Source organism: Saccostrea echinata, unplaced genomic scaffold (genome assembly GCF_033153115.1).
Source record: "Saccostrea echinata isolate AGI-Se365-2 ecotype Australia unplaced genomic scaffold, CSIRO_AGI_Sech_v1 ptg000029l, whole genome shotgun sequence".
Classification (NCBI taxonomy): Eukaryota; Metazoa; Mollusca; class Bivalvia; order Ostreida; family Ostreidae; genus Saccostrea; species Saccostrea echinata.
Window position 1 is genome coordinate 20,404,748 of NW_026889778.1, and position 23,220 is coordinate 20,427,967.

Consider the following 23,220-nt stretch of genomic DNA (forward strand, 5'->3'; position numbering starts at 1 on the left):
TTATCATGATTGTTAACTAGTTGCGTATCATTATTTACCTGCATGTACAATGTATATATCTAGTATCAAAATACACCCTTTGTTTCATGCACTATGGAGCTTTGATTTACTATAGTAATTTTTATGCCCCGTCATGAATATGACCGGGACAAATAGGTTTGTCATGTTCAATCTTCCGTTCTTCAGTCAAAATTTACATTTAGCTCAGTTTCAAAGTAGCTTTTCAAGACATTTTTATCAAACTTCATATGCTGATACAAATTGATGAGAGATATTCAACTGCGTCACCGTTATTTGACCTTGACTTTTCCTTTGACCTTTTGTATCTTTGACCTTGACCTCACTATTCTTAAATTAGTGTTTAGCTCAATTTCAAAGAAACTTAAGATATTTTTATCAAACCTTTTATGCTTAAACATATTGAAGAGAGCTTTTCAACTAAACCACCATTTTTTAACCTTGACCTCACTTTTCTTAAATGAGTTAAAATTTCAAGGAAACTATTTTAATGAATCTTAATATCCTGATACATATTGATGAGAGCCACTCAAATCCATCCACATTTTAACATCGACCTTTTTCTTTGACCTTAACTTCAAATTTGTGTTAAGCTAAATTTTAAAGAAACTTTTCAAGATTTTTTTTTTTTTTTCAAACTTCATATGCATATACATGTACATACTGATGAAAGCTATTTAACTGCATCAGCACTTTCCTATTACCTTGATCTTACTTTTTTTTTCTCAAATTTGTGTTTAGTCAAGACAAGATATTTTTTTTATCAAATTTCATATTCTGACACATAGTGGAGGGAGCTATTACGCTTCATCAACAGTTTTTGACCTTGACTTTAGCTTTGATCTTGACCTTACTTTTTCTCAAATTAGTGTTAGCTCAGTTACAAAGAAACTTTAATGAATATTTTTATGTAAGCGTATGCACTAATACATTAGTTGGTGAGAACTTATTAACCATGTCCAAGTAGCCTCATTACATATTTGTTCATCTGCGCATAATTATTATAGTATATGTACAAATTGTCGCCAGTGACCATACATGTATGTGTCTATGGAGGATGAGGATGATTCCGAAAATTAAATCTTTAGTTTTCAGGAGATTAAGACTAATCAATTTTTTTTGTAGGTACAACTGATAGTTTTACCAATGAGGCAGCTGCAATATTTGCTTTCTGTTTTAAAATAAACGAATTACATTGTTTAATAATATTTACTGCAGTATAACTATGCAGATAAATATTCCTGAAATGAAAATGACTCAGCTTGAGGTTCATTTTTTATTTTCGTACTTTACTATTTTCCATACGATTTTAAGTTAACCCGAGTCACTCAGGTCACCTATTCTATACATGTTGTTTTTTTCTTCCGTCGTTGTGCATCTTGTCTCGTGTGTCGTTCATTTTCAGTTTCTTCTCTGGTTTTTAAGAGTTAGTGTATTTCTTTCCAAACTGAGAAAATTCACGATCCCTAGCTCGGACTTCTGTTGTGAGGAAGGGGCTTCATTCATTATTTCTTTAAAAAATCTTTTATAAACTTCTTCTCTCTCTAAGGTTTTAAGGGAACAAACTAAGCACATGGTTATGATGAAAAAGGATGACTATTCCAAACATTGTGAAATTCATGTCACCAATGTCAAGGATTCTTCTCTGGGTATTTAACAAATATACTAAGTGCATGGTTATGATGAGCAAGGGTACCTCCTCGGAAATGGTGAAATTCCTGTGTCCCTGTGTCAGAAGTTCTGATGTTAGAGCGGGGCTGTATTGATAATATAGTGAAAATAGATAAATTCTTTGAAAATCTTCTCTGCTTCTGAGTATTTAGCAGTTAAAACCATGAACATAAATATGATGAGCAAGGGTGCGTTTTTTTTTTTTTTTTTTTTTTTTTTTTTTTTTTTTTTTTTTTTTTTTTTTGTGATTGTGATATTCTTGGCCCCTGGGTCAGGGGGTTCTGGTGTTTGGGTTAGACTCTATTAATTGATATATACTTAATTAGTAAAAATTCATTTATTCTTTGAAGATCTCTGCTTAGGGTTGTATTATACTCAGATGACCGTAAAGGCCCTTGACCATTTTGTTTCATTTTCATTCATTTTATATCCTTCATCGGTTTATGTGCTGCGTTCCTAACTAGTTTTGCTATGCACCTTCAACTGCATTCTTCCAAGTGAGCATGCAATCTCTATCAACTCCATTTTGTTTCCCAATTTATTTGAGCTCAAACTTACATGTATTAGAACCATATTGCCTTTTAATATTTTTCTTCAGAGGCATTAAATGCTATTCCTTTGGTTTTGCTCAGAGTTAAATTCGAGCATATAGAAATGAGATAAACATGAAAGTTTTGTTTAATTGGTGGTATTATTCTTGTGAAATATCACTTTGTTTCTAGAGGGAAAAAATGAAAATTTTCTTTGAGTCAGATACGTTGATTTTAGCTGATGTACTGTATTAAACAGCAGCTGCTTTTTTTCTTCATTGGAAAAAATGGTGACCCTCTTAAACATATCAGGCCGATAGCTTATTTATTTTTATTCCTTCTGTGTTTCACAAGCTTTACTTGATGTAAAACGAAGTCGAGGATCTTGGTAACACAATATTTAAAAAAAGAACATAACCTGCATGATATAAGGCTTCGTCCTTAATAACTGATGATTATTTAAGAATGAGTTTTTACTTTAATTCAATTTTTCTCAGGATGTATCTTTGAAGGTTTTATTAAATGGTTCTTCTAAGAGCATAAAAAATGGTAACTTAGTACTTAGGGCCTTTATTGTTTTGAGCGATATAGAATTTCTTACTTATGTCCTACATTTTCAACATTGCCATATATTATCAGAATGAGTGCTTTGATTTCAATTTTGTACGCTTTAATATATTTTTCTCCGACCTCCAAGCACTTTAAAGCTTAATACTGAATGATAGAAATATCAATCAATGGAGTTCGCTGCTAAAAGTTTGCCATGTTGAAGGAAACAATTAATGTGATGTACTATGTAATCAATACGAGTAAGATAAACATATACTTAGGTGACCTATTTCTTGTGGCGATCCATTAAAATGCAATCAGATTAGTATTGACAAGGTACAACCAAAAACAAAATCACTATAATTGCATCTTTTGTTTTCGGTAGGCACGATTCAAAATTGGTCCAGATTATTTTATCACTTCGTTGTTTTGGACACCATGTAGGATCGATAAAAATAGAAGGATATTATAATTCATTCTCTGCATCAAATAACTAAAGAATAAACAGGCTTAAAGTTTTGTGCCATTTATATACAAATACGAATAGTTATACCAATAGTTATATGTACCTTTACTGCGTAATGATAAGAAAACTGATAAATCATTCCGATGATTGATTTGTACTCAAAAAAAATCCCACGAATTTGTCATAAAAAGTGAATTTAAAACAAATTTTCTGACATATTTTGGAAATAATATGTAAAACAACACAGGCAAGTGGTTTTTTTTTTCTGATGAAATTATTCCAGATTACATGTACATAAAACATAGACTTATTTTTGAAAAAAATACTAGTAAATCAATCGTACATGAGAAGAAGAAAACTCTTGCTATATGGCCTTCAACTAGATATTTAGATATACTGACGGTGTTTTCTCTATTCCCAATAGACATTACGGAGTCTGCCAAACCTGTTTCATATTTGGAGGTTTTACTGACTACAGTGACTACAGACGATAATGACCAACTAATAACTAAAATATCTGACAAACAGGATGATTTCAGCTTTTCACCGTCAACTTCCATTATTTATGTAGTAGTAATATTCCGACATCACCTTCATATAGCGTTTATGTCTCCCCATTGATTCGATACTCAAGAGCTTGCTCCGAGTACGCTCAATTTTCAAACCGAGGCAAGCTACTTACAAATAACTTGATGTTACAAGAATTTCAACAAAGTCAGCTTTTTTGCAACTTCTACGGTCTTCGTTTTTATACTATTTTTGACTACGGAGTACTTGATCCATATACCTGGTCAATATATAAGCCGTGTGTGACAGGGGGTACTTACTTATCCTAGGCATCTGATCCCACCGTGTTTTTGCCCTGTTCACGATCTGATTTGTTTAATGAATTTATGAATTTGATCCTGTTTGTAATCTTCTATTTTTTAAATTATTATTATTAAAAAAAAAAAAAAAAAAAAAAAAAAAAAAAAAACTGATATTTTTTGTAACAGCCCCAAAATACGACAAAGAGAAAATGACAATTGAAAATAAAATACACAAATTGTTCATTATTATATTATTATTATCTACGAGGCACTGGGATGATTTTATATATATATATATATATATATATATATATATATATATATATATATATATATATATATATATATATATATATATATATATATATATATATATATATATATATATAACCTTCAAACGCTATATACTTGCTTATGGATGCATTTTTTAAAACATTGTTTAAAAAACAAATCAATATATGGTTCATAGTGTTGCAGTTTTAGCTGTACATATTGTTCTCTGTCTACTAAGTGACATGTAACTTAAGGTATCTGACCCATAATAGCCTTAGATTCACTGAATCTGAATGTATAATAGATATATATTGGCTGAATACTCAGTATATGTAGACATAATCTTCTTGTTTTAGTATCAATATGTAACAGCGGAATGTGTCCTTTTTTTTTTTTTACCTTGTCCTGTCCTTGAAGAGTTATTCCCCTTTGCTTTCAATCAATAAAATCAATTCAAAAACAAATCTATCTGGTAAAAAATTAATTTTCAATCGTTTTTCTTTTCCTAATAATTAAATACATCTTTTCACCACAGCAATTTTTGATATTCTTAGTATTTAAATTTTTATTCTCAAAAATTTGCCTGTCCCCATTGACCTCAATGCAATATTCTTAATTAATTACTGCTTAGGTAATTACATTTTTAAAAATTTCTCTGGGTAAATTCTTGTCTACTCTAAAATGCTTTGAATTAATATCAGAGTATTAAATACAGGATGAATATTTAAGGTTAGAAAATTAGGTCCTAATATGGGTCGGATACCTTAAATGATAATTTAGTGTTTTTTGTATCAACCATTGCCGAAGTATTGTTACGATTTTGCTACTCCTTACTGAAATCTAAGATACATTGTATTTGTAACACTTCATACCAGGCAAAAATAACATGTATTGTCAGTTCTTAGCTCTCAAATATCAATATTTATTATTTATATGAATATATGATACAAGTTTATGTCCATGCCACTGTAGAAGATGTCATATTAATAAACTGTAGCTTATCTGAATTGAATTTGATTTCACACTTATTTTTTTATTGATAAAATTCAAAATTTCACTAAACTAAGATGCCTTTAAACCAAAGTCTGAAACCAAATTGCTTACTATATGTAAATCTTAAGCGGGTAAATAGAGATAGATACTCGTTCCTGTTATTTCTATATTTTTACGTCCAAGAACTTACAAGAACGAAGTCAAAAACAAAATCAATAACAACAAAAAATTAATCATAATAACTAAATCAAAAAAGAAAATGACAATTTTGGATAAAAAAAAAAAAAACTAATTTGGTCGATATTAAATTTCACTGCAAAAGAAAAAAAACCTACAAACAATATAAATATGTTCAAAGGGCATAAACACGCACCCGCGGAAATTCCCGGGATGGAATCAGGTGCCTAGAGGGAGTAATTATCCACTGTCGACTGGTCACACCTGCCGTGACAGAATTTTAGTAGTCAAATTTAGTATTAATATGAAAGGCCTAACAATGAATATGAGATATGTCAGTCAAAATACGACATAATGACAGGTTGTATTTCCTTATCAGGTCATCATCACTGCGATCGCATTTACGGAATGCTGACTTTAAACAAGTTTTTATGAATCTCTATAACATCAACTTATCGGTCTGTAGCCTGCCTCGGTTTGAACGTTGATTACTCAGAGATGCTCTTGAGTATCGGATAAGTTGAGAGTAATAGGGAAATATTACTACATAAATAAGGAAAGTTCACAACAGAAAAGCTGAAGTCGTCTTGTTTGTTATACAGTTGTAAGTTGGCATTTATAGTCTATAGTCATCAACCCCCCCCCCCCCCCCCCCCGCCGAAAAAAAAAATGAAACAGATGTGGTAGATTCTGATGTGTCTTTTATTTCGAGAACACTGGAAAATATCGAGTCATCATACGAATGGAAGTACATATAACTATAATTGATAATGTGTCGTCGATATATATCCATTTGAAGGCCACAACAAGTGTTTTCTTCTTCTCAGAATTTTTGGAATAAATTCTGCTTCACTCGAATATAAAAAATGGTCGGTTAATAAAGGGGCACAATTAGAACCCATTGCAATTCCAATGGTATGTTTGAAGGTCTTGTCTCCAAAGACTATATAAATATTTCAGTCTGGATTTCAAGCGTCCTTTCAAAACAACATTACAGCCTGTACGAAAATTTACGCCCTGACCTTAGGCGGAAATCAAAAGATGGAATCCGCCTTTATCTATAAAGAACTTAATAAGACTATTAGATGGAGTCCGGGTGGAATCAGGGCGGAATAGGGCTCGAAATATTTAAATGAGTTAAGGCGTATTCCGCCTTTCCTAATATGGATTACTTTCAAGGCATATTCTGCCTTACCTGCAAGGCGTATTCCGCATTAATGGCAAGGCGTATTCCGCCTTACTTAGGATAGGCGTATTCCGCCTTACTAGCAAGGCGTATTCCGCCTTACTTAAGATAGGCGTATTCCGCCTTACTAGCAAGGCGTATTCCGCCTTAATGGTTAGAGGGATTTTGCATTAATGGTTACATAATCTGCCTATCACTGTGTACATCAGCTATTGTTGTTTCAGACTTTTACAAACTTAACAATTAAAAAAAATGAAATTATACAAATTATAAATCATTTATTTACAAGTTCTTTAAAATTCAATGACTAAAAAAATTCTACATTTGAAAATGTTATGCCTTGCCTTATATTCACATGAAATAAAAAGATAAAAAATATTGTACCAATACTTGATTTTTCTTCATACATCTACATAATAATGTGACTGTCACAGTTGAATTAACAAATAAAAAAAGAAAGACAAAACCAATGTTTAAAAGTCAATTCAACAAAACAATTAGCTGTTAATTTACCACTGGTTGATTATTTTCACAAAATTCTTTCTGTCTGCAAGGAAAGAGTGTGTCATTTTTATTGTTCATCTGGAATAACTTATCTTTTCCATGATTCAAGCTTTAAATCCTTTGCCATTCTTCACACACGGTCACCACATGTTGAAGTCTATAAAGAAAATACAAACTGAGATGAATTTCTCGTTTAAAAACAACTCTTCAACATTTTTCAATAAAATGACTCTTTTATGGCATTCTATTCCGTATTACAGATCAGGATGCAAACAGTCTTGTCTAATTTCTCTCAACACTAAAACTTACAAAATATAAGAATAATTTTTCATATATTTATCAGACGTCTGATGTCTTCATGTATTCTTACCTCTCATAACCTCCAATACAGTTGAATGATGCACAGGTGTTAGATTGCATTCCTTTTTCCCATGAATCTTCGGCAAGCTCTCAAATGAGAAGTCTAAGCAGCATTGCCAGTTTACTCCTAAGGGTGGATGGACAGTGACTTCTGGCCTTCATCCTGACTTGCTGCAGTTGCCACATTCCTCATTTTACCTTTATCGGCCAAAATTGCCAAGGACTTAAAAAGCTCGGAGTGCTGAAATGTATAACACTGCACAGCAGAAAATCCTAATATCTACAGTTTTAAAATTGACTTAAATAGGTTTTTAATCTCTTATTCAATTACTTTTCATAATCTTCATATATTTGTAAAAGGTAATAATGTAAGACCCCATTCTACAAACACTTTTAATTTACATGTATATTCAAAAGCTGCTCATGAAATATGTAGATCTAACTTAAATGAATATACTCATATCCATGTATGTTTTGAAATGTACATTTGCAGCTGCTTATTGAATAATAAGGAAAACTATAGTGTAGATGCATCAACGTTATGAGGAATGGTACACTTCAATATGGATGAAAAAATAAATTAAAAAAACTTGTTCAAATTTCACCCCAAAAATATATTTTAAGAATTTCATCAAGGTAAAAAAAAAAAAAGAATTCCATGTACATGATGTATATATTAATATTTTAAATGATGACTTACATCTCAGAACCTGACTCCTAATCCCAACTGAGCAGCGAACTACACTTTTAGAAGGGTGTCTGTGTCACCATTCCACTAATAAACCACTGGTTAAACCAGTGCGAACACACATCATATCGTGATTTTAAAACTGGAAGTAACTACAGGTCGCTAATTTTAAAAGGAAATCGTATTTCCAGAAAACACATACGCAAAGTAAAAAATAAAATTACAAAAGTACATGTTGATTAATAATTGACAAATGAATTTGTATTTTTTTTTTTATCCTTTATCTTTGTACTTTTTAATATTTAATATTTTAATCTAAAAGGATATACTCATAACATTGAAAACAAGGGGGGGTTGAGGCTACCCTACATTAGGCAAAAAGAAATGGCGCCTGAAATTTTATGCGCAAACTTTTTTTTAACATCTGGGTTAGTGTAGAGTATAATGTGAATATAGGGCCTCAGTGCTATTCCAGTTGGAATTAATGGTGTAATGGTGGAGAGTGGTGTGTACATATTTTGGCTGTACGAATTCAAAAAAAGAGAGAAAAGAAAAAACACCGCTAAAAATTTTAACTTACCATTGTTTTTCACAGTTACATGTATTCCTGTTCAGTGTTTAGAGGTCCTTCTTTGTCCATTCAGCATGTTCACCAAGCATAATTTGCTTCACTTCAAAGCTTAGTTAAGAATAACACCAAAAGTTGTATTTTATCACTCTTTTTTCCAAAAACACGTAACAAATCATCTTCAGAATAGTAATTTACAGGCATACATCTTGCCTGAGTTCCTTTTTAAACTGAATAAGATGTAAAGATTCATCAACCAAATTGACCAACAGTCATCACTAGATCACTTTCAAAATCTGCATTCAAACTGACCAATGCATCCAAAGAGAGGCTCTGCCTGAAAACTTCCGCCCCCTGTAGAGGGTGGTCAAGCAGGAGCGCATTAGAAACGTATATCTGATATACAATATGGCTGCAAAAAATTACTCCTCTAGGAAACGCAATCTTCAATGTAATAAAAAGCCTAATATTCAAAGTCTAATAACTGGATTAAACGCCATGTTTGACTATTTTTTTCGAATATCTCCCCCATTAGTGCCTTTAGAAAACAAGGTCATCTAAAGGAATGAAACATGTGGTCATAATTTAAACTGTTCATAATTTAAAGATTAATGCAGAATCCGTCTAAGAGCTAAGCCGGAAAACGTCTAACAAAAATACGCCTCAGATTCAAGGTGGAATCCACCTAAGATATGAGGCGGAAAACGGTTAAAGCTAAGACGTTTTCCATGTCCGCCTTTAGTACGGCTTAGTCCACCTAGCACTTAACCGGAATCCGTCTCAGTCCGCCCGGACTCCAGGCGGAAAACGGTTAAGAGTTTCGTACGGGTGTATTTTATGTAGAATGAGAGTGATTTTAACAAAGTAATTTTGATGATGACTAATAGAGATATGAAAATTTCAATTTTTATTGAAGGAGCAGTTGTTTATGATATCAAAAAGCCTTGTTTCTAATTTATCAAGAGGAATGATATATAAAGTGTTTATTTGATTGTATGATGTTAAACGTCCCATTCGACAATTTTTCAGTCATAAAGAGATGTCTTCGTATGCCAATGAAGGGCTTCAATTTTAGACCTATACTCGGCACTCAGGACCATTGAGCAGTGAGGGATCTTTATCGTACTAACGCCTACCATGACACGGAAGCTCGGTTTTAAAATTTCGTCGGAAATCCCCGTGACTTTCACTTCTAATGCCTAGTGCTGGAGGAAGGAACAGTCGCTACCTATGATTCCTTCTTAGATTTGACGCGATGTGGCAAACAAGAATCGAAACTGAACCTCCCGATCACGAATCGAACGGTTGTATAAAGTGTAGAAAAGTCACTTTGATGTCACTTTTGAAAATTGTGTGATTTTATATTTTCTAAAATTCTTTGTAGTTTTTGAGAATTGACATTTGATTTAATTCAAAACTTTTACTTCTTCAAAAGGAAACAATCCATCTGTCTAATATATATATTCTGTCTACGTGTTGTATTCTAATTCAAGATATAAATGAGGAAAAAAATGCATTAAAAAACTGATTCTATAATTTGCCATTTTTTTCAATTGCTTCTTATTGTTTCCTTTAATTGTTAGTTCAGCTATTATATCGGTCTGTTTTCATTAAACGCAATAAGAATATCAAGTTAGTATACATAGTAGGAAAGACAGTTAGTTAGGTGTAAAATTACAGAGTATAAGGAATCAATTTTTGTTTCTCTGCCATTGTTTCGTTTAGGTACGAACACTGTCTACAATATTTCCATCACTCTGTGGTCGTCTTATGCAGTGATTTTAAATGGTACAAAACGGAAATGGAAAATCACATGATCACCTCACTCTGTGGAAATCGGGTGTATTAAGTGTGTATTGAGAGATTATTCAAATAACTTAAAGTAAATTTAGAAACGAATGTACTCTAAACTTTAAAGATGGGAATTTAAATTCTGTGTCCTCAAAATGTATTTAATAATAAAGTTTACCTGTGCAAATAGTTTACTACTTAAGAGTAAACATTGGAATTAAGACATGTAGCATACTTGCAAGTGAAGTGCAACCAATTAGCTAGTAACCGTTATGAAAGGAATGCCAGAAAAAGAGTAATATATGAATTATGGATTTTCGAATGCCTTCTCTGTCAACTGAAGATAGATTGTTCTATATTATAATTGTACACTGCGTGCTAACATGTGGAAGTGAATCACTGAATTCCTCGGATGTTAATATCACAAGGTATGTAAACTAAAGAAATACGATAACTATTAATCGGCTTTTTTTTCGAAAATAAAATGTTTATATTTAATAGCAGTTTTAAAAACCTCGACCATTGCATGAAAATATAACACATATTTATTTGCAACTTGTTCTTGGCTGAAAACAGAAGTCTAACTTTGTACACTTAATAATTTTAGGCACTTATTTGCATAATACAAGAACGAGTTTCAATCAAAGAATTTTAGAAAACTACTATTCTTTTCATTTGAGACAATGTAAAATTGATTGTTAAATGTTCATTTTTTTTTCCATCTGAAACAATCATGAAATTATTTGTAAATATTCATTCTTTCCATAAGAGACAACTGTAAAATCAATTTTATCAATTTTTTAGGAAAGAAATTCTGAATACGATGTTAGAGGGGTATGATGCATGGATTTCTCCCAATTATGATAGAGGTAAAGGTCATCTACCTTTTAAAATTACATCTATCCATGAGTGATTAGTGGCATAATGTCAGCATTACGATTTAATTCGCAGTCGGTCCAAATTATGAAAGCATTCATATGAATAAATATAATTGCCTTTTCAAAACTAGTAAAATCACTGAAATAAAATCTGATTTTTTAAATTGATCGATAGACTTTTTCAATAAATTGAAAGTACCTGTTTTGGCGTTTAAATGATGTTTGTTTTCATGTGCTTTTCCATATAGGAAGAGAAAACCTTTTACAATACATTCAGCGCCCTCATTAAAACTAAGAGGATAAAAAAAATCCTTAAATCAAATGGTAGAGAGAAAGTCACTTTATGTCTTTTCGCCTTGACTAATGTCCCGGAGAGTTCAAAGACCAGACGTAGACTATAAGTATATATAGAGAGAAATCTTACTTGTTTTAAAAGTATCCAACAAATCTTTCCTTGCAAACTAAATTATATTTCATGAAAAAGACCATAACTTTTAAAGGAAAAAAGGATTTTGCATTTTAAGCTTTCTTTAATAGATTATATTTCTTGTCAATAAAAGGCGACGATGGAATAGTAAGGCCACTTGATACATTTTTTTTAAATCTTGAAAATAGAAACTAGATCTATGCTTTTCAAGTAAAAAAGATGTTTAACAATATAAAGTTTAAGTTTTATTCAGGATTTTATACTAGTATCATATAATGTGAATTTAGAAGGCGAAATGCTAAAAGTGAGAATTTCAAACATCATCGAAAATTTGAAATTTTCTTAATATTTGATTTCTTGATATTTGCATAACAATATACGACCGAAATAATCAAAAATACATTCTATTTGTTTATTTGTAGCAATTGTCCCTAAATCCTGATCCGCAAACACTAAGCAGCAATATTTTTTTTTTAATTTTTATACAATGCAAATTGAAACTCCCATTTTAAAGTTTTAGTATTTGTATTGTACACGGTATATCTAGAAATATAATTGCCTACGTTTTGAAAATATGTTTGCTTAATCCAATTATGCACGAAAAGAATGGAGTGCAAATTTAAAAAGCTAGGTCAGAGAAAATTTTCAAATCACTGATTTTAAAGTTGGAAGTAGTTTTAATAACATTTTCTTTTTTAAATGAACCACTAGGCATAATGAAAAGAGTGTAAAATTTAGGACACAAATACATGAATGAAATTGGATGCACAAAGGCTTTTTTATAAGACAAAGTTTTCTAAAAGACTGATTTATTTTCATAGTTTTCAGTAAACAATGTAGAATAAAACTGGATTATAAAATGATAATGAGTACACAAAAGAATGAAAAAGTCCTTATGGTGAGATGAAAACAGCTGATCAATGGCATTGCTACGTTATTATTTGACTCCTGGCAGTGATGAATTGACATCAAGACCCTAGCTATAAATCGATTTAAAAAAAAATACCCATCATTTTAGAAATCAAATTATATTGTTGCAAAATCCCGGTTATTAGAAAAAAAGGAATTAACAGGAAATACAACCATGTTTATTTATTTCAATATGTAATATAAATATACAATTATATAATCATGATTCTTTAGATCCATCTTTGTAGGTTAATCTTAGCTTTCATTGAAAAGAAAACGAATTCTTAATTGAATGAAAAAAGCTGTATAAAAATATGAGGCTGCAAATAAGAAATCTGCATATTTGACAACCAAATCGGTATTTTTGTATATGTTTCATATGTGTATGTAAAACAAAACACTTGTATATCATTCATGAGATATTACAAACGCAATTCAACCACAAGCTTATTGATATTGGATTTCAATAAGTGTTTTAATTTATAATTTAAATATTAACAGGATTCTCATTTTTTGTTAAGGTTTGTCAATTATAGGAATAAATGTTAGTATTAAATATAAATCTTATATTTTAAGATATACTTTAATATTCCCAGTTGTAATAATGCATAAAAATACGAAATCTAATAACTCAAAATGTGCATAAATTGATGCTCTCTGGGTGGGGGCACTTGATTCGTTAAAAAATTAAAAACAGATATGAACTTTTATATATATTTGCAACATATATCCTTCAAAAAGTATTAAACTTCTTCATGTTGTATTAGACATGAGATAGAGAAATTCAAAATATGAAATAATTTTGTCATATACATGTACTAGTAGTAAATCAAACTTATATGCACTGTTGTACAAGGTTGATAAGCAGTCCTGTTTTATAAACTAGATGTATGAAATATCTGTGTCTCAGCGCATCCAGAATTTTAATCATTCATGACTAGGGCGTGTTTATTTTACCAATGATTGAGAAAAGATGCTCCATATATTAACCTTATATCTGTGTTGACTTATACATACACTCTTGATTATAAGTCGAAGATTTATGACTTCGATTTTAAGAGATTTAATACTTTGATACTAATTTAGTAATGACACATGTACACTACAGGGGATTAAGAAATCTCTGTTCTCTTAGGAGTTATTTTATTGATCCTGATCAGGTTGTTTTCAAAGTTATTGGTCTTATAATCCTGTGAACAAATTCCAGATTTTTTTCGTATTTATTCAAGTGCTGTCTTAATTTGAAGTTAAAAAGACTTATTTGAAGTTATATCCCAAAGGTAGAGTTTACACATACTACTAGTACACCTTTAAGTAGTAGTTCTACTGGTTTGCTTGTATCATAGTTTTTCAATTTGAACACTATCTATTTTATGCCAAAAGGGGAAAATACAACCTTGGAAATTTTTGCTGTTTAATACGTATCTCATCATTAGACAACAATTTTGCACATGAAATATTAAAAGCATCAATGGAGAGTTATTGATGGTCGACTCATCGTCTTGTAAGACTTTATTAAAACAAGAAATGAATTGGAGCTGCTTTTTTAAAATCTCGGTTTGGATTTTCTTTGATCAGTTGAAAAATATTGCAAAACCCATGACGAATAAAAATTGTAATAACCTGTACAAATCATTCACGCGGCTTCTTGTTATTGACAAACGAAATGCAATGGGTAAAAATTTATGACCTTTGTTATTACGATTTATAACCGGAGATCAAAAGAGCCATGTCGCTATAAAGCAAGTACACGACATGCCACAACTACAGGGAAGAAATCAATCTTTTAAGAAAACGTTCATGTTTCAATTAATGAGTAAATCGGGTCCGAGGCCTATATGATTTGCATCGTTTTCTAGAAAGAGTTACTTAATTTTATTATGGCTTGATATCTTACATTATAGAAATCTAATGACAAAAAAGAAAAGTAGCAGAAATCCACAAATCAAGCATTTCATAAGCATCATTTTTATCTTCAGATATGGAGATACATGTAACGAACAGTAATCAAGCTCAAAGTCCGTTGAAAAGATATAAGTCAGGAGCAGAGCAAAAACGGACCTCTAAAAGCATCAGAGGTTGGATCAGGTGCCATTGAGGAGTATGCATCCCTTGTCGACCGGTCACACCCGCCGTGTGCTTCTTGTCATGATTGATCGGGCAAACAGAAAATTTCGTAGACAATTCGGTGTGTAAATAATGGCCTTACAATTAGTACGAAAAACATCAGTTAGCATTTGACTTAATGATAGATTGTATTTGCTGACAAGGTCATTGTATCGGCCATAGAACTTGCAAATGATGACTTTACACGAGACTGTTGATATCCTTGTTTCATCGACTTGTTTGTCAATAGCTTGCCTTGATCGTTTTTTTTAAAATGTTTCTTATGTGGAGCGTGCTCTTAACCTTGCGTATCGAATAAAGCGCTCACTGAAAGGCCATCTTTATTGAAAAAATGCGGGAAAAAGTTGTTATTGTACTAAAGAAATGCATGGTCAGTCCGTCTTGTTTGAATGCTTTCTTAAGTTTCTTCTCACACAAATTCCTATCTGGAAGTGTATTAAATTTGTTTCATACATTGATATCATACATTTATCCATTAACTGTAAGTACGATAGTTCTCTTATCAAACCCGCGACAGGAACTATTACTCGAGGGCTTTGTCGAGGGCATTAAATCCCTTCAAGGATTAAATGAAAAAGTATCTCACTTTTGGATAAGCGTTTTATGACAGCTATGTATATTATTATTTTTTAGTGTTGGAAATTAATTGCGTAGCTTCTGTTACCCACCCATCCACCCCAACCCCATCCCAACCCCACCCCACACACAAGCTTTTTACTATATTCCCTCCAACTTTGTTGCGAGGGATAATAAAAAGTAACACAATTTTAGATGCCATCTTTATTTTATCTCACAGAAACTCTAGGATACAAAGGTTAGTATAAAAACAAGATTTAAAAGACGTGGCCAGCTAGAAACAATATATCAGCATTTAGATTCAAACATGAAAAACACATGCAATGCTTGATATAGATATTAATGCTTAGAAAAAGTTTCTATAATCATTACTAACTACATACTATTCTTAGTTACATGTATGAGACTAAATTGGTTCGAAGTTTTTTTTTCTCTCTCTCCGTTTACAGTCCTATTTAGTAGTGTATCAAACTCACATTTTTTCATCGATTGATATTTACCGTATTTTATTCCCAATATATGCCAAAATTAATGTAATTCCCATTCGATATAGATATTAAGCTTAAATTGTTCCACAGTAAATGATGATATAGTTTTTTTTTCAAAATATTGGAAGAAGAGAATCAAAACATATCGAAAGACATGCAATGCCTGATATAAATCTGAAGGCTTTGACAACGGTTTTATAAAGTGTATTAACTGTACAGTATACTATGTTACATATATGAAGCTTCTCATTTTACCAAAACTTGACAATCGACTGAATGAGCAATTAAATCAATAAATCATTTATTTTTTAATGAGCATTTAGCACGAAAATTAAATTTCTTTAAGATGTCAACACAAATTGCAATTTGTGATATAAAACAAAACAAAAACCCAGTAGGGTAGTTTATCTTATTTTATCTCTCTTTACTATTGATATAATTAGTACAATCACGCTTTTCTATAGATTTAATTTATTTCAGACAACAGGTAATGTTTTCATTGTCAAACCATTTTTTCTTTTAGATTTTCCATGATTGCTTTTTTGTACTCTAATTTATCAAAACCATTAAGACTTCTAAAATCAAGCTTTGTCTGCAAATGATGCAATCAAAAGTTACACACACAAAAAACCCCCACAAACATTCACCATTTTATAAAAGTTCAGAAAATAAAGCATGCCTTGAACTATTTTAATTTCTAACATAATGTATTTTTGACCTGTGTTATGTCTGCCTTCTGGACACAGTAACTATCACTGAAGTACAAATATTCAATTCAAGCCTTACAAACGAGCGGACATTAAAAATTGATTATATGATTATAAACATGTATGTTTAGAAGTATCAGTACATTTGGCTTAAGTAGTCTATATTGTAATGTTACCCATATGAGACCTAATAGAAATCATTGAATGTTCTTCCAAATCCTTACATGTAACTTTGGACACATTCTAATAAACAAATCATTGAAAACCCTAAAAAAAGAAATAAGTCCTTATTTAATAAATACATAGAGAGAGAGAGAGACAGAGAGAGAGCAAATGGAAATATCTTGTTAAATAACACCGCCTGCATGCAAAATTCACTGCTTCTTGGTACAATTTATAGAAATGACAAGTTTTTCACGAATTATTAAATACAAATATAGAATTTACCAGTTGGCATAAATTAAACATTTACAAATTCTTTCACATAGACTACATTATAGCGTGATTCATTAGTGATTAACTCCAAGCAGAAATATTTTATTTCGAAATCATAAAACACTGAACCATATCTTCTCTCCTCAAGATTCACCTAGACATCATTTATTCATGACATTCGATGGAATCACAGACCCTAAAGTAGTAGCTTTTTCTGTTACAGTGTAGTTGATTGCTTTTGTGTGTAGATTTTTAATTCGATATTTGCGATTGGCAAACGAAAAATAAAAATGGAGTGAGAGGCATTTTTATATTATGTGCAGATATATCAATATTTTCATAAAATCTCTAAAATTGTTTCTATCTTTTTTTAATTCTTTATCTTTTATCTATTAATAAATATCCTGCTTTTCTCGAATAGGTCATCCTATTATTGATGTAGTTCAGCTTTATGTTCTCAGCATCGATTCCATACGAGACGCTAATATGGTAAGTAATGAAACAATTTTCATGTGAGAGCCTTTCATCGTAGCTCATAAGACACTTTATGGCCAAAGATCAAAATTAGGTACTTACACCCTTTCAATTCCAAATTGCTTAATGGAAAGTAAATTCTATAAAAACATCAACAGGTTAATTGAATTTAGACAGTACTGCTTCGTTGAAACTATTGAGAAGTAAAAAGGCGAATTAAAAAAATCGACGAAAATATCATAATTGGTTTGCCACTATATATACACATCACAATTTCAGTGGTTCGAGATTTAAGATTTTTTGAGATCGATCATTGTTTGTTACCATCACTTTTTTCATAGTATAACAGTTTTAGTTGATTTAGATAAAATCTTTTCGTACCATGGAATAGAGAGTTTCCAAATTATAGGATTTCTCATTTTGTACAAAAGATCTTTCATGATAACAATATATTTTGCATGACAATTATTCACTAAACCCATTTCTTTGTAATGTTGTACTATAAAACTACTGTTTAAATTATAGAATATATTTCTTGTCACTATACCTGACTCTTTCTTTGCTAAACCAGGGATTTCAGACACAGTATATTAATTTATTTGAGATTATTGGATCCGTCACACAATCTCCCTTGCAGGAAAAATAGTAATAAATGTGAGATATAGATTTTTTACCTTCTCTATGATCTTTAGGTCAGAAAAGTTAATGGAAGTATAAATCACACGGATGTACAGCTTTATGTACATTTATCTAGTATATTAACATTATACTACATTTCTACATGTCTTGAAAATGTCTTATTATCAAAAATTACCCTTTCCATTTTATTGGCATTTTTTGGTTTGAGTTGATCAAAAAATATTAAAACTTCCTTTCTCGATAACTTTAAACCAACAATGCATTTAAAATTCAGTGAACATACGAGATGGGTAATATGGAATCATGTCATTCATGATTTTGTTAAAGGGGTGGCCATAGCTGTTAATACTTAATATATATTAATTTTTTAATATTATATTTTGGGGGGCATGGGGTGGAGATAGGTTAGATAAATTTTCTAAATGAAAGATAAATAATCTTTTTTTAAAAAAAAAATCATGCAAATCACCAGTTCTGTCATTTCTGTCAACGAAGTATTTTCATTCCTTCACATTTTCATTTTTAAAACGTTTTTATAGGACTATACAATGTCATTCTATTTTCGTCAACGATGGATTGATCAACGTCTTGTATACAACGCCTCGTACGGAATTGAGGTTATCGAGCTCGACACAAAGATAATGGAACGAATATGGGTTCCAGACATATATTTTGTCAACGAAAAACAAGCAACGATGCATGATGTGACTGTGCCCAACAAAATGATGTATTTGTATCCTAATGGGCTAGTCCTCTATAGTACAAGGTATAATTTTATTGAAATACCTGTAGATACACAAGGTAAGAGCATTGGACACGACCTACTACTGAATTATGGGCAAATTGTATTATCTGAAAAGAAATCTTTGAAGGCACAACACTCAGATTTCAAAACAGAACTGGTTTCAAGTTTTCTTTATCTGTTAGAAACAATTACCAATAGCCATATCGGACTGTCATTTTAGACATAGAAATGTAACATTTTTGTTTTTAAAACAAGCAAAGTTTAAATCTTAACAAATATTTTATAAGAATGTTGAGAAAATCAGAAGTTATCCCTATGAAATCTTTATTATTACCCTTACCATATTACTGTAGCATAAATGAAATTTAGAGATAACGAACAGTATTCAAAAGTCCATTCAAACAATACAAATCAGGAGCAGAGCAAACATGGATCTCTAACACATCAGAGGTGGGATCAGGTGCCATGGAGAAGTGAGCATCCACTGGTCACACCAGCCGAGTGCTCCATGTCATGATCGGGAAAAACTGAAAAATCCGTAGAAAATTCAATGTGTAAATAATGGTCTAACAATAAGTATGAAAAACATTAGTAAGCATTTGACTTAATTATAGATTGTATTTGCTGACAAGGCCATTGTATCGATTATAGAACTTGCGGAATGATGACTTCAAACGAGACTGTTGAAATTCTTGTTTTATCAACTCGTTTTTCAATAGCTTGCCTCGTTTAAGAAATTTTTCGTACGTAGAGCATGCTCTTGTGTATCGAATCAACTAAGAGATATAAGCCCATATGCAAGTGATAAGAGTATATTGCTACATAAGTACAGGGAAGTTGACGATTGAGAAGTTGAAGTCATCACATTTATCATAAAGCTTGGTTGTAAGTTTACCATTTTCGTCTTTTTCGAGTAAGTAACATTTACGCGAACACCTCTCATTATGACCTCAAAATTTAAAAGGCGTGCTTTAGAAGAAAATTTCGTATTCTCCCTAGAATTTTGAATATTAGTCTTGCATTAATCTTACAACAACAATGCTAAAAGATGATGCAGTCTTTAAAGGACAAAATGAATACCGCCAGTTTGTTAAATATTATACACACGGGATAAGTGAGAATTTTGTCATTATTTTTTTACAAGCCATTTTCATAACGTCTACCTATTATATGTTAAATATTTTCTACTCTTATTCTTTTTTGTACAAATAGTTCTTTTCATACAATATTTTCTTTCACAGAATAACTGGTGTCTTTTCCTGTATGATGAATCTACAAAAATATCCTCTTGATCGACAAATATGTAGCCTTAGATTAGAAAGCTGTAAGCACGTCATTTATACCCAGTCAATTACTACGAAATATCTAAATATATTCTTCAGATGATTTTATTTTACTAACACGTGTATGTAACAATTTGCTAATACTTATAAACCGCTTTTTCAGATGCACACAGTGCAAAAAATATTGTTGTTCGGTGGAGGACGCCAGCGGTAGAATTTTCCCCATCTCTTCTTCTTCCACAGTTTGAAATTGAAAAAAATCACCCATCAATTTGTGATACCTTGTATATGGGAAGTGAGTAGAATGTTACTTAATTGCCCTTTATTTATTTATTTATTTATTTTTTTTGTAAGTCTTTTGCCAGCTATCATATTTCAAGTGGAAAAATATCTGATTTTAGGCTTTGTAAAGATTTCAAGGTCTGATTACCGAAAATACATCGAGGGATTGTCTTTCAATTAAATTTCTATTATAATAATGTTCTGATAAACGAGTAACCATAGTGACCACAGAAACTTGCTCATTTCTAAGGTTTTACAAAAGATCGTGTAACATTTTATCAGATAAATAGAATTTTTTGTTTTTTTTTTCAGTTAATTACTCTTGTGTTGCACTTGATATTCACCTGAAACGGAATCATGGCTACTACGTAACTCAGATATATGTCCCTAGTGCTTTAGTAGTGGTCCTATCGTGGGTCAACTTCTGGTTAACAGTCGATGCAGTGCCTGCCCGAATTTCCCTCGGTCTTTTAACCGTGCTCACTATGACGACACAAAGCACGTCATTTTTCTCAAATCTACAAAAGGTGTCTTATATTAAGGCCTTAGACGTGTGGTTGGCTGTGTGTATGATGTTTGTGTTTTCAGCGTTATTAGAATTTGCTTATGTGAATGTAACGTTTCGAGTAACAAACAGAAGGAAGTCTATACAGGATCTTCCGATGTTCGTTCATACAAATGGCGACTGTAAAACGGATTCTGTGTTTTCTGTAGGTGGACCTGATAACGATGTTGTTGTAAGTACAATTTAAAATATTCCTTAAAATATCAAGAGTCCTAATAGAGAATTTTTTCAATAATTGAAATTACTCGGTTATCAGAGAAAATCGTGACTGATTTGCCCTGTTAATGAATATTTATGCGATAGTAATGAGAACAATTTATGACTCCTTTACAATCAATATACCATTTCTGAAGAAATTTATTTCTACAGGAAATTATTTCAAATAAATACATCATCTACAATTTTGAATGTTTTTGAAGAAATAAAAAGAACGAATTCACTCTTTTACAAAGACTTATATAACTTTCCTTCATCTTAATTATCGGCTTTTTTAAAAAAATTAGCAATCAATCAACCCATGTGTGGAGTGTTTTTTTTTTTTTTTGAAAAAATAATTCTTTTATCATGTTTGTTCCTGAATTACTGTAAAAATAATTATAAAGACCTATAAACTGCTTCATCTGATTAAGGATCAAAGATAAAATCCTTTTCAATATCTATCCATGTTTCTTCTCTAGTTATCCACGAGTTACTCAAGTGATAAATCATGAAAAGAATCTGAATACGTGTAATTTTCCTGACTTTCTTCAAAGTAACGATCATATTTTATGCATTGTTCGAAATTTAATCTAAGATACTGTTTAGTTAAAACAAAAAATGTCATTCTCATACATTCCACTGAAAATAATTTGAACATTCATTGTTGAGGAATATGCATTTTTTTCTAGAAGCGGCAACATCAAAATCAGAATCAACCGAATACAAGTAGACAGAAAAAAGCTGGACTTCTTGGAAGTTTGTATTCAAAAGAGCGAGAAAAGGCTCGTAATATTGACCGTATTTCACGAATTCTGTTTCCAGTAGCTTTTCTGGCATTTAACATTGCTTACTGGTGCGTGTATTTATTATGGGAACCCACGCAGGAATCAGGTAGCTCCTGATGTCTGCCAAGATACGTACTAGTATTTGCCATTTAAAATATATCTGAATATCTGTATTTATCTGGTCCTGTTACATTTTTCCGATACAGAACATGATGGTGAAATTGCAGTATTTACATGCATCATTGTATTTACTTATTATAACGTATTTAAAACATGAGGCAATATCAAATTAACTCTCCTTGCATATCTATTCATGTATATACAATTTTGATATTGAATTACAATTTTGAGGGGTTTTTGATAAAATATAAACGCTGCTGAACTAAGAAAAAAAACCCAGCAATTTTCATAGAACCAACTTCTAACATACGCATTGTTTGAATTTCACTGTAACATGTGTACAAACTTTCTCAGAGGAACAACTGAAAGAAGGTAAATGAAGGTGAATAAATCAATAGATAATACATTTCAGAAAGTTACAGAAAGTTACAGGTATACTAGTATGTGTTTATATAAAACAGATCACACCTTTAACATTCCCTGTGCCACAAAATCTTGCGTATTTTCAATCAAATTATCAACTTTTCTCTAATTCTTTGTGTGTTTTAAATGAAATTTATGTTTTATATTTAATATGCTTCATTTTACTTTCTCACGAATTAAATTTCAAAACAGAACTGCGGTCAGTTTTTAATTTATATATATATATATATATATATATATATATATATATATATATATATATATATATATATATATATATAGGCAATTTAACAAACTTTACAATGTTTGAGAACTCATGTAAATAAAATTTTATAGATGTCTCAATTTTGAAGTCAATAATGTGTCAATGTACTCTGTAGTTTAAGATTGCAGGATATTTGTTGATAAAACAATCATACACAGAAAATATGAACACTGGCCCTTCGACGTATGATTTTTTTTAATGAATATTTGAATATCAAAGTAATAGGTATGCTACATGTAACATACGTTCAATAATGGAATCAGTTGATATATCTATAAATTGCTTCATCTCATTTTAATTAATACACTCTA

At 31.1% G+C, this 23,220-nt stretch overlaps 1 protein-coding gene and 1 long non-coding RNA gene across 2 annotated transcripts; one reads left to right on the forward strand and one right to left on the reverse strand.

The window, feature by feature from the left end:
• Positions 1-7,016: 7,016 nt before the first annotated feature.
• On the reverse strand, positions 7,017-8,331 carry LOC133194612 (uncharacterized). Its single transcript, XR_009722135.1, has 3 exons — positions 8,237-8,331; positions 7,547-7,777; positions 7,017-7,333 (listed from the first exon to the last, which is right to left on the reverse strand). It is a non-coding gene; the product is annotated as an uncharacterized LOC133194612 (long non-coding RNA).
• A 2,607-nt stretch (positions 8,332-10,938) lies between these two features.
• On the forward strand, positions 10,939-22,740 carry LOC133194613 (glycine receptor subunit alpha-4-like). The gene is made up of 9 exons (XM_061330540.1): positions 10,939-11,011; positions 11,388-11,452; positions 15,721-15,738; positions 17,552-17,619; positions 18,783-19,009; positions 20,230-20,312; positions 20,435-20,566; positions 20,866-21,290; positions 22,006-22,740. Exons 2-9 carry the CDS (start codon positions 11,407-11,409, stop codon positions 22,216-22,218), a joined length of 1,212 nt encoding a protein of 403 aa, XP_061186524.1. The 5' UTR covers positions 10,939-11,011; positions 11,388-11,406; the 3' UTR covers positions 22,219-22,740.
• Positions 22,741-23,220: the final 480 nt, after the last annotated feature.

Coding starts and splice junctions, on each gene's coding strand:
- LOC133194613 (XM_061330540.1), top strand. CDS start 11,407: ATGTTAGAGGGGTATGATGCATGGATTTCTCCCAATTATGATAGAG. Junction 20,567..20,865: donor TGATACCTTGTATATGGGAA/GTGAGTAGAATG, acceptor TTTTTTTTTCAG/TTAATTACTCTTGTGTTGCA. Junction 21,291..22,005: donor GACCTGATAACGATGTTGTT/GTAAGTACAATT, acceptor ATTTTTTTCTAG/AAGCGGCAACATCAAAATCA.